At 38.2% G+C, this 15,096-nt stretch overlaps 1 protein-coding gene across 2 annotated transcripts; it reads left to right on the forward strand.

The window, feature by feature from the left end:
* The first annotated feature begins 784 nt into the window (after window positions 1-784).
* On the forward strand, window positions 785-6,150 carry LOC131333462 (zinc transporter 4, chloroplastic-like). 2 transcript variants are annotated; one of them, XM_058367991.1, is made up of 4 exons: window positions 785-1,216; window positions 1,315-1,372; window positions 2,808-3,547; window positions 5,375-6,150. In XM_058367991.1, exons 1-4 carry the CDS (start codon window positions 1,202-1,204, stop codon window positions 5,828-5,830), a joined length of 1,269 nt encoding a protein of 422 aa, XP_058223974.1. In that variant the 5' UTR covers window positions 785-1,201; the 3' UTR covers window positions 5,831-6,150. The 2 variants fall into 2 exon arrangements, with proteins under 2 accessions (XP_058223974.1, XP_058223975.1); XM_058367992.1 differs by having other exon boundaries at window positions 2,822-3,547.
* Window positions 6,151-15,096: the final 8,946 nt, after the last annotated feature.

Here is a 15,096-nt window from a genome sequence, read left to right on the forward strand (position 1 = left end):
AATTTCAAGCTCAAAAATAATGGCCTTGTTCATTTAACATAGTTACTTTGTTTTAATTTTGTTTTCCAATCATTATCTTATATTTTTTTTCAATCATTACCCTATTTCTCCAACTATTAATTCCATTTCTCTCTATCTCTCTCCAATCATTACCCTATTTGTCTCTCCACCCACTACCAAAACTAAAATACCCAAAGTTACTAAATGAATAAGGCGTATTTATGCAAATAATTTTCCTACCAATATGGATCTTGTTTGATAGATTTTATCGAGATCTTTTATACGGTGCAAAAAAATTCAAAAATTATTTTTCATTTACATTATTTTTTAGTTTGAAAATATGAAATAAATATTTATTTTTTAAGAAAGTGTTTTGTAACCGAGCCTAAGAGCATCTCCAGTCTTCACCCATATTTTTTGCTCAAATTTGAGTCAAATTTTGGGTAAAAACTCATTTTGGGTAAACACATCTCCAACCATCAAACCCAAATTTTACACATCTCCCTCTTTCTCTCTCTCTCTAACTAGCCGTTGGAGAAATAGGTCAAGACAAAAATTGTCTCAGATTTGGGCAAAAAAATGGGTAAAACCCAAAATGAGAAAAAATTTGGGTCAAAAATTGAAGAGAAAATTTTGTAATTTTTACCCCATTTTTAATTTTTAATCTTAAAATGGGTTAAAACTAGAGATGCTCTAATAAGTCACCTAATTTTTGTTTCCACGAAGAATCATGGTTTTGTACAGCCTTACTTGATGGTCGGTCCAGTCCAGAATTCCACATGGTACGGGAATAGAATTTTAAAATGAAGTCATACTCAATCCTTGTATGAACAGAACGAGAGAGAGAGAAGCGAATTAAAAAATATATATGTCGTCACTATCACTCATACCCCTTGCAAAAAGTCGCGGGTTTTTCATCTATCCTCCCACCGATACGCTCCAGTTATCAAATATGTCGACATTTTCTTCCCTCCCATCTTCTCTCTCTGTCTCTCTCTCTCTCCTGGCGTTGGCGTGTCTCCTGCAGACACCTACGACTGCATGTACACATACATATGTAACATCGATCCGCTCATGTCACCAACGCTTCTACAATATTGACGCAATCTCTGTAGAATTCACTCAATTCCCATCGCAGATCAACCAATCACCCTACTATATCGAGATTACGTGTTGTCTCTCAGATTAACCAAACCCCTTCATGTCATCCATTGAGGTTCAATTTCCCATACCCATCTCCCTCCCTCTCTCTCTCTCTCTCTCTCTGTATATATATATAGTCGTTGTTGAGGAGTTTTTGTTTTTATTTTTCAGGATATCTGGGCGCTGCTGTGCTCTTGGGGAATTGGAAAAAAGACTCGGTTTTTCTCAGGTAAGACTCAAAGTCAAAAAAAATTTAGGAATTGGGTGAAAATTTGAGGAATTGAAAACAATTTCGGTGCTTGAAACGTTCGATTGGCTTTTTCGAAATGGGTTAAAAGAACTCCGAGGGTTCGAATTGGGGAAAAATTTAGCTCTCTGTGTCAGCAAAATTTCTGGTGTGGAGTTGAACATAGTGAGATTACAAGAGCTTTCATTTTTGTGATCTTGATGTAGTATTCTATTAATTTCAAAAAACATTTAAGCTCTGTTTGGAACTTACGGAAAGGAAAGGAAAAGAAAAGAAAATTAAATTTTTTTTCCTTTCATTGTTTGGTTGGAAGAGAAAGTGAGAAGAAAATACTGTAAAAGTTTTAAGTTTAGTGAATAGTAAATTCTCTCCTATTTTCCTCTCTTTTTCTTTTCCTTTCTTTTCTATAGGTTACATATAGTTTCCAAACAGAGTGTTAGTGTTTTTTTGGAATGACTTCTTTGTTTGGGGTGATTTTCTTTTCTTGGTTGAGCATAGGGCTCATTTTGCATTTGAATGCTATTGGTGGGTCGGAAAAAAAAATTGGAGTTTCAGTGTTTGGAAATTATATTTCTCTGTTGCATGGAAAGAGTAGTGGAATAAAAGGGCAATTGAGGAATTGTTCATAGGACCTTCCATTTACTTTCACCACGTTTTCTGATCACACATGCAGAGTATAATTGCAGAATTTTCATGGGTTTTAAAACATGGGACTTTTTGGGTCCTGAGGAAGACTCCTTTTTTTGGTCCTTTTTGGTTCTTGTTGCCCCAGATTAAGCACATAAACACCAGGACTCGAGGAATTTGCTGTGGATTTAACCTAATTAGAGCAATTCCACCAAAGTCTCTCTCTTTTCTTTTTCTTTTTTGGTATTTCTATATTATCAAAAAGCCTTTGACAAAAAATAGCAATGTTGTTGAGCCGGTTTCATGCCATTTTGACGCAATCTGAAACCCGGAGCATTAGATTACACCCATCTCTTTTTCAATGCCAATAAGTTGGCTTGGATGATGTGGTCATGGTGGGAGATTGGACTAAGCCAAAGTTGGTGCCAAGTGCCAATGATGGCTTCGCCATTTTTTGGCATAGCATAAGAAATTGCGGAGCCATCCATTATAACGGAAGTCTCTGCAAAGTTTCCACGTTGTGGCCTTACAGCCTAAATGACTCAGTTGGACTTGCTCTTAGTAGATCAAAAGAGCTCTGATTTTGTGATCTTAATTCATAATTCGGCTGAAGAAGTTTTAAATGTTGGGCGAGCCTGACAAATGGTAAGTGTTTACAAAGGGAGGGATCTAACCAGATGATTTGGAAACAAGAATTGGCATTTGGTGTTACCGAAGAAAATGAGTAATTGCGAAAAAAAATTCATCGGTCCTAACATTTGGAATTTTCTTTTTGTGGGGTCCTCAAAAGACTCCTTTTTGCAGAATCTTTCCCTATCCATGTCCACCACTAGTTGTCATGGCAGTGCTCATGGCAGTGCCGGTAGCGCTGAGTTAGAAGCATGCCGTGATGAGTCCACCGCATTCCTCCTCAAAATGGTGGCAATTGCCGCCATCCTCACCGCCGGGGTTGCAGGCGTAGCCATTCCCTTATTAGGCAAGAATCGCCGCTTCCTGCGCACAGACTCCAACACCTTCTTCGCTGCCAAGGCCTTTGCTGCCGGCGTCATCCTTGCCACAGGCTTCGTCCACATGCTCCCGGATGCCACATCAGCATTAACAGACCCGTGTTTACCAGAATACCCCTGGTCAAAGTTCCCATTTTCAGGGTTTTTCACAATGATGTCCGCTTTGGCTACTTTGCTTGTGGATTTTGTGGGGACTCAGTACTATGAGAGGAAGCAGGAGAAGCAGCAGAGGGCTGGTCAACTCGCCCGGGTTGACTCGGTTGACTCGGTATCATCGGTTGAGTCAGGGGTTGTGGAGGTGAAGGATAGTAATGGGGGCATGGTGTTTGGGGAAGAGGAAGGCGGTGGAATGCACATTGTTGGGATACATGCGCATGCTGCTCACCATAGCCATAATCATTCCCATGGGAAGGACGCATGTGAGGGGCACATGACTCAGCACTCTCACGGATCACATGTGCATTCGCACGGGTTCGGCGATGGGGAAGAGGAGGGCGGTGTACGGCATGTTGTCGTTTCGCAGGTAATGTGAAATTTGATGTCTCATTAATCAAACTATATTTTTGGAGAAGCGTCCATTTAAGTTGTTATGCTTTTCATTGACTGTAATTTTTGTTGTTCATACAGCACCTCTTTGATTTATGAACGTCAAGGTTTATTTTATCAGATTTTGATAGCACTAGCATCGTGTGTTCACATCTTCTGTTTTTCATACGAGTAATATGCTTGTCCTACATACCATTTTTTTGGTAATCGATATGGGCTTTCTTATAGAGGGTGGAACCGTGGAGGTGGTACTAGCTACGTGAGTAAGACACGTTGTCCGGTTGTCGTAGCTCATTAGTCTAATCGTTTTGTTTAATGTGTTAATGACGGCCATTATTATGCCTTCCCTAAGCAACTCTTTGTCAAAGTTAAACGTCTCATTAGCAATTGACTAAAAGGGACACAAGTACGATTAGCGGAAGCAAAACCCCATTTTATTACATAACGACAAAAACCAGATGTCTTTACATAAGGATCGCTGGTGCTTTGTTGTGACTAACACCTTCAGGGACAGGCTAGGGTCGTGACAAAGTTATGTCTTAGTGACGAATGGAGAATCCGTAACTTGTAGTCAAGATGAGTTGCTGGTTTTACTCGTTGCAAAATCATCCTTTTGGCATAGGTTACTTCCATAGGCATGTGGTCGTAGGTGGCATCCAGAGTTTTGCCTTCTGCTACAAGTTAGGGTTCAAACTTCACCGAGTTAGTCGCACGGAAATGGCCTTAGGTTGTATGCATCTTTTGTTGATTGACTTCAGAAAAAAAGACTTCCGATCAAAAAGAGTGACTAAAACATATGCTGGGCATGAACTTTTACTTCTTTTGATTCGGACAATTTGTTATTCACTTTTGCAGTTTGTGTCGGAGAAAAGTAAGTAGTTAAGTATTTTGTAGACCGTTCCAGTATTGCTTGACTTCGTGAGTCAAGCAGTCAATATTTCTGGGGTGTTGTGGATTTTCCGAATTTGTTTGCGTCAAGGTTGTCTGACCTTGATATTGACAGGACAAACAATTGGCTGCCTCCTGATTCTTTCGAGTTTTCTTGTGTTCTCTTCTTCAGTTCATTCTTTTTAGGGGAACCAATTGTACCATTGAGAGGGGGAAGGGAATATAAAGTCCCAAGAAATCGCAAGTAACTTCAAGCATTGCCATTTATTGCCTTGTATCCCATTATTTGAAGTGAAATTGGTAATAGGAATTGATGTGCTTTTGTCGGCATTAAATTGGGTCTTCTGATTAACCAGGACTTGTACGGATATGTCAACCCAACCATTTAGTAGTGTTATGTAGCTTATTTTAAGCTAAAGCTGATGGTATATAACCATCCCCTCCCCAGTTTCTTTATAATCATTTTGTTTTCCCTTATTTACGAACTCCCATATCAAACAAATCCATTTCATTCCCATAACTCACAGCAAATGATTTAGCCCCAGTTCAGACTTAAATCTGTGATGGATAAGTTCCCCTCGCGACAAGAAAATAGTGGGTGTTAAGATGCTCAGTTGGCCTGGCCTCGGCATATATCAACCTATCTTGGTCTGAAGCAAAAATAGTCAATTTATCTTTCTTCTTCTGTCTTGTTTGTGGCCTCCAATATTGGAGGCTCAAAGCTATGCTTATTGTATTCAAAACTTCTTTTTGTAGTGAGTTCCGTTATGGACTATGGTTATAGTCTTATTGCCTGTTCTGTTTCAGCTATCATTTCTCCTTTCCTCGTACGCAACAGCAATACAACTTTTTGGTCTGTTGCTAAAAGACCCGGCTTCTATACGTTGTATTGATCCTTTTACTTTTTCTTTTTCAGGTCCTTGAACTGGGGATTGTGTCACATTCTATTATCATCGGGCTTTCACTCGGAGTTTCGCAAAGCCCATGTACGATACGACCCCTAATTGCCGCACTATCCTTCCACCAGTTCTTCGAAGGATTTGCACTCGGAGGATGCATCTCGCAGGCCCAATTCGGGACCTTCCACGCCACAATAATGGCTTGCTTTTTTGCTTTCACAACCCCAACGGGAATCGCGATTGGAACCAGCATTTGTTCCTTTTACAACCCCGATAGCCCGTTAGCGCTAATCATTGAAGGCACGTTGGATTCTATATCTGCTGGAATTTTAGTGTACATGGCTTTAGTGGACTTAATTGCGGCTGATTTCTTGAGTAAGAGGATGAGATGCAATTTTAGGCTCCAAGTAGCTTCTTATTTTGCACTCTTTCTAGGGGCTGGATTGATGTCTTCACTTGCAATCTGGGCTTGATTCTTCTATTAATTCATGTTCTTTTTTTCTTTTTTTATGGGAGGAACAAATGAATGAAAATGTCATTATTTTTACTCGTCTGTTTTCCCTGACTTTAAGGTCCTTGGGTACCTTCCTCTCATAAATTTTCTTACCCAGAGTAGCTGAAAGGGACAACGGAAATATAGCCCATATATTCGATTAGTTAAGGTATCTGTAACCTGGTTTGAACATCTGGTTAGGAGGAAAGGGAATAAGGAAACTGCTTCAAGCTATGAATTAAATTTTGCTTGTATTTTGCGACCATGAAAAGGTTAAAAGTTACGCTAATTTTCTACAAATCTATTGCCCCTTCTTTATTTTGCAAGTTACTGTCCATTTTGAGAGAGCTATTTTGAGGGTGAATTTCAGACTAACGACAATAAACAAGAACGCAGCTTGAATATGTTTAGTTTACAGACACGAAGTGAGTACAAACACGAAGTAGGTTAGGAACAAAGAGAGAGAATACAAGAACGCAGCTTGAATATGTTTAGTTTACAGACACGAAGTGAGTACAAACACGAAGTAGGTTAGGATCAAAAAGAGAGAGAATACAAGAGAAGATATTATAGAACACATAGATACTTGTATTAGTTGACTTGCCCGTTTACAACAGAGAAGGGACCTCCTTTTATAGGCATCAAAGGGTCCATTGCTTACATCATAGAACAGTATGTACGAACAACCATAATTGGTTTACATTATTACAAGTTACTATTACTAGTCCACATACGTATTCTATCTATTATCTGCAACACTTAATACTCCTGACAAACTACTTTTACATTTATGGACAATTCAACAGTAGACACAAATTATATTAAACAGTATATACACTAATAGTATACCCCAATTATTCACCCTCTCTGGAAAAGAGGATAACACTTCCATACTTTATACTACACCACACAAAAGAGACAGCTGGTATGAGCACATGGTTGTTATTCTGGATCATCTAAACTACTTTCTTCATCTCTGCCAGTCAAGTGATACTGGGTCAAAAGATAGCAAATATTTTGGCGCTATTCTTCCGAATAAGTATCATTGAATTTTCAGTTTGTAGTTTCATAATGGAGGAGAGATGAGGGAACTTCTGCAGGTGTCAATCCATTGAGTGAATATATTGTTTGAGTCATAACCAGATAATTTCCATTGTGAGTCTGAATGTCCTGAGACTGCTGATATGCAGAGAGGAATATAGTGTGATACTCTTTTTTCCATGTGATAGACCCATCAGGATTAGGAAGACATCTGTTATTGCGAGTTGTCCAAAAAGCAAATTGGAGATCTTCGTCTGCACTGGTGGGGATTTGTCTAATCTTCTGTTGCCAGTAAGGTATATTTCCAAAGAGCAGGAGAAATTTCAAAAAGAAATCTTCTGGAGGTTGAACTTGATTGAACGCCGCATGAACCAGATAAACCAATACTGCTGATTTATTAAAATAGACACTTATAGTATACACATTGACTAAATACCATAAGAGGAGATAGGCTTCTTTTTTGAAATAAAAGACATTATGGTAAGACACTTCAAACTGGGTAAGAAAGGGATAGACAGGATGGAAGGGTAGACCTTTTATGGGACTTTCATCAAGACCATACTTGAAATACAGAGATGTTGAAGGTTTTGACACATTTGAACAGACCTAGAAAGAAGGGTTAACTCTAAAATATGACACTGAAGGTGGACAGGAAAATTGACTGAATGGAAACAGGAAATCATGGGAAAACAACCTGGAACAAAGGATTGTGGTTTTGTTTTTGAAAACTGGTTGATTTCTTTTTTGAGCCTTGACAGAAAATCAGGGAGGACATTTGTTTTTCTTTTTATGTGAACAACATCAAAACTCCAATTGGAAAACCAATTTGCCCATCTGAGTAACTGTGCCTTTGGAAGGTGCTTCTGTTTGAACTTGAGCATGCTGGGAAAACTCATCATATCAGTCTCAATTAGGAAATGATGACCGATTAGATGAAATTCAAACTTTTCAATGCTCCTTTTAATTGCCAGAATTTCTTTGTAGGTAGAGTGGTAATGAAGTTCTGCTGGAGAGAAAGCGCCACTCTTGTATCCACAAATTCTGTGCTTTTGTTCTGAATTTTCTTCCAAAAGAACTGCTCCCCAATATAGATCAGAGGCATCTGTCTGAAGGACTCTCTTTCCATCTGAAGGTATGGTTAATAGAGGAAGAGTTTTGGCTATGGTTTTGAGGTCTTTTACAGCTTTGGTACAAAGGGCTGACCAAGGAGGAGGGGTTTTCTTTAGTAGAGCTGAGAGAGGAGTTCGGTATTGGGCAAGGTTGAAATAAAATTAGCCATATAGTTAACAATTCCAAGGAACTGTTGAACTTGTTTGACTGTGAGATTTTCTTTTGGAAAATGGTCAAGTTAGGAGGCTATATGAGGCTGGAGGGTATATTGACCTTTAGAGATATGCATCCCTAAAAAATCAATTTCTGGTTGGGCAAGAAGCATCTTTTTCTCTGAAAGCATGATATCATGGGTTTGGACTAGAGAATGGAAAAGTTGTAGTAAGACAACATGAGACTCAATATCTGGAGAAAAAAGTAGGATATCATCAATGTAGACAAGGGCTGAGGATAGAATAGGAGCAAATACCCGAATCATGGCCTTTTGAAATAAAGATGGAGCTGTTTTCAATCCAAAAGGCATGACTAACCACTGGAAGTGGTGGTCTGGAATGCAAAAACCAGTTTTGGGACGATCATCTGGATGGATGCCCAGCTGTCAAAAACCTGCTTTCAAGTCAAACTTGGAGAAAATTTGAGCTTTAGGCAAGTTTGCAAAAAGAACACTTTTTCGAGGAAGAGGGAACTTGTTATCCTGCAGAAAATGATTAAGAGGCTGGTAATTGATAACCAAGCGAAGTTTTCCTCTTATTTGCTCTGTCCTTTTATTGACATAAAATGCTTCACATGCCCACTGAGAGGTTGTGGGTTCAATCAAACTTTCTGATTGGAGTTGCTGGAGCTCTTGAAGAGCAAGCTGGTAGTGGTCTGGGTTCATTCCATGATGGGTAGCTTTGGTGGGGTTGATGTCTTCATTTTTCTTAAAGGGAAGAGAAATGAAGAAATCTGAATTTTTTCAAAGTGGGTTGGAGCATTTGATGAGGAACTGAGAATGGGATTCAGCACAGGAAGTTTGGATTATGACTTCTTTAATTGAAGAGAAATTTTCTATAGAAAAGAGATTTGGCTGAGTGGTCCAGGGTAACAGGTAGTTTTTGTATTTTAAACCTTTTTTGAGCCAAGAGACTTTGCTGAGATTTTGAAGAATATCAAAGCCTAACAATAAATCTTTTCCTGGGAGATCAGAACCATAGACTTGGTGTTTTATGGTGTATCCTGAGAAAAGTTGGATGGTAATAGGCTTACTGATCAAAGAGATGACAAAAGTTTCTCCATTGGCTGCTGTAAAGGGTCTGAAACAGGACTGCCAGTAGGACCTGGGAAGGATTGCTGGGTTAAGAATGGAGGCTGCTGCATCAGTATCAAAGAAAGCAATGACTGGTATGAGTTTCTCATATTTTCCAAGCAAGATTTTGACCTTGGCTAAAGGTTGAGCCAGCATGATGTTGGAGAACCCAATTGTTTGGACTTCATAGGGGAATGAGTCAAGATCATCAGAAGAGTCACCTGATTCTGATGAATCGTCTGAATCATCAAAGGTAAATGTTAGGACTGCTTCATCGGTTGCTTCATTGTCGATAGAAAACAGAGATTCAACATCAGCATCTTCAAGATCGTCATCAATGAGAGCCAAAGAGCTCACCATTTTGTCCTTTGCTGCTTTATTTGGACACTGTTTTGCATAGTGCCCCTTCTTTCCGCATATGTAGCAGCGATCAAACTTTCGCTGCCCTCTAAACTTTTTCTTCTTGAAAAATTTCCATTTTTTCCGACGTAAGACCCTGCCAGATTTTGAAAACTTTGAAAACTTGCCAGGAGATTGAAACTTTCATTTCTGAAAGTGTTTGGACTTCCGATATGAAGGGCGGCAAGTGCACTTCTTGTCTTTGCACTTTATGGATAAGTCTGGCCGGTCACATGCTTTACCAAGAAGTTTTCCCTATTCTTCAAGAATTCTGAGGAATTTCTAGTGATTGTACAATTTTTTCAAGGCAATCAAAGAGTGCTGGTAAATACCACCAAGAGATGTTGCATTCAACGTCAATCCTTTTGTTTGAAGTAACATTGTTGTCTCATTTCTCAATGGTTCAGGAAGGGAATTGAGAAAGGTTTGCTTGAGATTGACATCATCCATGCTGTTGAGAAGATAAAATCTCTGAGACATACGGTCATAATGAATCTCGAGATCTTTCCTTTTGAATGAACAGCACTTCATGCTTAGATATTCCTCTCGAACAAACTCTTTTGTGTTGTTGTGGTCACCAAGAAACTCAGTATGCAGGACTGAGATGAATTGATCAAGGGTTGGCAATTGTTTAAGTTGTAGCTGTCGGTACTCACCCAGAGCTAAGTACCATTGACGGAGACGGCCAAGGAATTTCGTTGTACACTTAGTAATGACGATACTTAGTGTAGCATTGGGAGAGAGCATAACAGCAGTGCACCAAGCATGAATCTCATAAAGTTTGTCCAACCATTTTGATGGGGGAATGTTATCAAAGGAGAAACCTTGGGTATGGATATTGGAATATGAGAACGAATCAAAGGTTGGGATTTCTGGAGGTAGAAATATATCAAACTCAGGACCTTCTTCATTAATAGGATCATCAACATGTTCCTCTGGAGTATTTTCTGGATTCATCATGAAAACATGAGGAATGGGCATCGAGTCAATGGATTCAGTATCCGATTCAAACTCAATGGTTGGTTCAGGAGATGGGGCTTCTGGTATAGTGGCTAAGGTATGTAAGAGAGTGAAGATTGGATTTTTGGAAGGGTTAGAAGTTGGCTGAACCATTAACTGGGGTGACTTTGAATTTGGGTCAGATGGTTTAAGAGGAATGGAAGTAGTTGGAGTAGAGGTCGATGTAGATGGCGAAGACGGAATTGTTGGATGCTGGATAGGTCTTATCTGGGGGCTTTGGGAAAGGAAGTTTTGGTGGAGATGCTCTGTTTGGTGGATGAAGAAAAGCTGATGAGCTCCCAAAGATATTGGACTCACCGAATCCTGAAGTAGGATTTATAGGTAAGGGTTGAGACATTTGAAGATACCCAGAAAAACATTCTTGAGAGGAAGAAGGAAACATGTCTAATGGGCTTTTTTGTTGAGAATACTGCTGAGCTTGAAGTGAGTGAAGCTGGTTTTTTAGATGCTTCATTTCAGCATCCTTTTGAGAAAAAATTGCTGAAAATGCTTGGTTGGCATATGCCATCTGGAGAAGTTCCTGGTGAACATTTTGAATTTTCTGCTGCAAATCTCTGATAAGAAGTTCCAAAGTTGATAACTTCTTATGAACAACATTCTCCAAATTTTGCTGGGAATTAGCAATTCTCTGAAGAATTTTGTTTTGAGCTAGAGAATTTGCTGACTGCCAATTTATTGTTGTTTCTGCTGCTGAAACTGCTTTGGTACTACCATCAGGGAGAATGGTAGTAGAGTCTGAAATTTTATGCCGATGGGTCGTCCTTTCTTAGGAATTATAAAATTTCAAAGAAGGAAAATCTGCTTCAGTCTAGGAAGAAGATGAGGTGAACATAAAACATCCACTCGGTTGAGCAGAAGAACCATCATCAAAGGGAGGTTGAGGAGGAGGTGGAGATTTATAAGGAATGTGAGGTAATGAAGGACATAGGGAACATGGACATGGATCTTCAAAGTCCTCGTCATCTTCTAGGAGACTGTCTTCTAGACACTCATCACAGTCACAGGCATCAAAATAACAATGACCTGTTTCTGGATTTTTGAAATAGAAGACTGGAAGGCCACTGGGATCAAAATATTTAATTGGAGGGCCAGGCCTAGAACCATCTACAAACATGTCAATTCTTGAGAGAAAAATGACAAGATGGGTGGAAGATGAGGCAGAGGTTTCTTTTGGAAAAGAAATCTCCACTGTACCATCAGGTTTTGAAATGAAAGTTGGATTTGAGGATTGGACAAGTATGGGCTTATTTTGATTTTTCTCATAAGCTGTAACCCAAGATTCTGGGAGAAGCTTGAGAAGCTCAGAACGAGAAATCTGTTGTGGAACATGGACACAGGAAGCTTGGTGAGGTGCATTGACAATTAGGAAAAGGGCTTCATCTGTGGAGGACGGTAAGGACATGTCAAAGGCATAGTTTTGAAGACGATAGGCCATTTGGTAGTGAAGGGTTGTTGCATATGTGGTGGAGATTTGGGAGGATCCACCAATTTGAACTTGGACCTTCAAGGCGGATAGCAGATGAGGATCTGCTAATGGCATGTTGAAATTGGGATAGAAGGTAAAGATCACAGTTCCAGCATTTAAAGTGGTTTGGACTGTAGCAATACATGCGTGCTGGTACTGGATAAATCTTGTGTCTACCAGAGCAAGTCTGGAAGTCACAGGTAAACCTTTCCTGTCATGAAAAGTAACAGGAAGTTGGATTGCACCAAAGTGAAGAAGGGTAAATCCTTGTTGTTGCCAAAGGCAAGGCAAATCAACCGGGATTTCTAAAGATAAAAATTGTTCAGCTTCTGTAGCTGCTATGAAGCATTGGTCAAATTTAGAGGCTTGAACATATTCTTTTACGGAGGTTGGTGGTTTTGTGGAGAAAAGTTGGGTGATGGTCTTTTTACAGAAGTTTGTGGTCTGACAAAAGCATTATAAGGATTTAGGAAAGGGAGATAAGTAAGAGGAACCTTATTATCATCATGAAGGTATTCAAACTCATACAAGTACTCAATGTTAGAAGAAGAGGTGGATGAATTTCTACTGGTGGAGGAGCATGAAGGAACTAAAAATGACGTAGAAGATGAGTGGGTGGAAAAAAGATGATTCATTTTTCTTAAAGTTCTGGGTTCTTCTTTCCCTCGTACTTCAAATCCTTTTTTTTTTTTTCAACTTAAAATCTTCAACCAATTTTGATTAATAAAATTCTGTATATCAGGGTAGATAAACCGAGACACACCGCTCAATAGCCAAAAGTCTCAAGGTACTTTAACTCACTGATACAAAATTCTTTTAACCAAAATAGTTGATGAAGTTTTTGATGTAGAGGATCCTTAGAAGGCAACCACAGAGCATACACTTCAAGTTTTTCTTTTAAAAAAGATTTGAAGTAGTTTTGGAAAAGAAGTTCCCAGAAGAGGGTTTAAGCTAGAATGGAAGACATGGCTCTGATACCAAGTTTACAGATACGAAGTGGGTACAAATACGAAGTAGGTTAGGATCAAAGAGAGAAAGAGAGAATACAAGAGAAGATATTATAGAACACACGGATACTTGTATTAGCTGACTTGCCCATTTACAACAGAGAAGGGACCTCCTTTTATAGGCATCAGAGGGTCCCTTGCTTACATCATAGAACAGTATGTATGAACAACCATAATTGGTTTACATTATTACAAGTTACTATTACTAGTCCACATACGTACGGTCAGGAGAATCGAACTTGACGTTGAAGATGTCTTACAAATAACTACTACTACTTTCAAAATGTGGAGATAAAAGACATGATATATGGTATTTTAATTCATAACCTTACTTCATAATTAACACCATTTCAATTCATGACTTGTACCACCGGGATTCATAATTTGCATATGGTACACCTTTTCGTATTATATGGTAGCCGTATTTATTAACCCTTTTTAATATTAAGAGAATAGAATTCAATACTAAATTTTTTGTGCTATAGACGACGTTTAGACTACATAATCTTTTCGGCTTCCATTTTTTTGTTTCAAAACCTTAATTGTTTTTTATTGAAGTTTTACTTATTGTCTTTTTAGCTTCTTATTTTGTTTTCAAAAACCTTTACTCCTCTATCGAATTTTTTCTTTACGAGACGAATTTTAAAAAAAAGAAAGTGAAAACGTATAGCTAAAAATTTTATATTGTTATTTTTTGAAACCCTTTACTAAAAATTTTATATCGTTATTTTTTTATTTATTAAACATAATTTCTATTTTTTCCAAAAACTAAAAAGATCACTAAGAGCAAATAAATTAGTATCTTTTAATAACTTAATTTAATCTAAATTACACCTCCATAAAGTTATTCGTAATATGCGTATTCCTAACATTTACTATTCCGTGGAGTACTTGGAAAAATGCTAACCACTGCTGCGAGAGTGTATAAACATCCATGAATTTTGAATTTTGAACTCTATTACGTGCATTTTATTCAGAGCCTATGGGCAGCAAAGTCCTTGTAAGTATTAGTAACTAACTAAATAGAAACCAGGGACCAAGGGCTTGCTTTGCTCTACGGTTGTGTCACATCTCGAGTTCAAAAATCTCGAGTTCAAAAATATGATCCACACCATTCGTTTGAGATTTTGATGCGAAACAAAAGTTGGGTGAAGAATCAAATCAATCGGACATATCATAAACTCAATAAGATAATCACGTTTTTATTTGTTACATGACGGACAAAAACACTTTAAAAAGTGCACAACAAAGTAGAGATGATTCGATTAGTAATGTATAGACGTCCAAACAACAACTTTATTTTCTAATGAATTGTTGTTGATCACCTCTAGCTCTCTCTAGCTCTACAACACAAATAGTTTGGATCATGTTTCGAACTCGAAAAGAGGCACAGAAGAAAAGCATATAGGCTGTACCTCTGGTCACAGGAGGCCCCCTGGGTCCCATTAAATTTATATACATGCATGTAATAAAGGTATGAATACAGCGATACAATAGTACAAGGCAAAAATACATGTAAGGTTCAGACCAACTCTCATACACTTTCCAGATTCTCACTAAACCTGTAATCCGTGTACGTGCATGTGGAGTTTTCCAATTGTTGAAATATGTAATGTTTTTTTTGTTATGTTTTAAGTTTAATGGCCGAAAACTCAAGGATGGAATCAGGGAGGTCTAATGGCGGCAGCTGCCAAGACAAGAATTTTAGAAAATGTAATTATTATATGTGACAATTTTTTTTTATCCTCAACTTATATAGTCTCGCCACTGCTAAATTTTTTTCCTTATTTTTTTATTATATATATTAGTTATAAATCTTCATCTTTTTTTTAAAGAAAGGAGATCCAAAAAAGAATTCTAAAATTAAATTCAATGGGCCAAAGTGAAATAATATAAATGATGATGTGTAATTATTTAAG

This window comes from Rhododendron vialii, chromosome 7a, assembly GCF_030253575.1.
Source record: "Rhododendron vialii isolate Sample 1 chromosome 7a, ASM3025357v1".
NCBI lineage: Eukaryota > Viridiplantae > Streptophyta > Magnoliopsida > Ericales > Ericaceae > Rhododendron > Rhododendron vialii.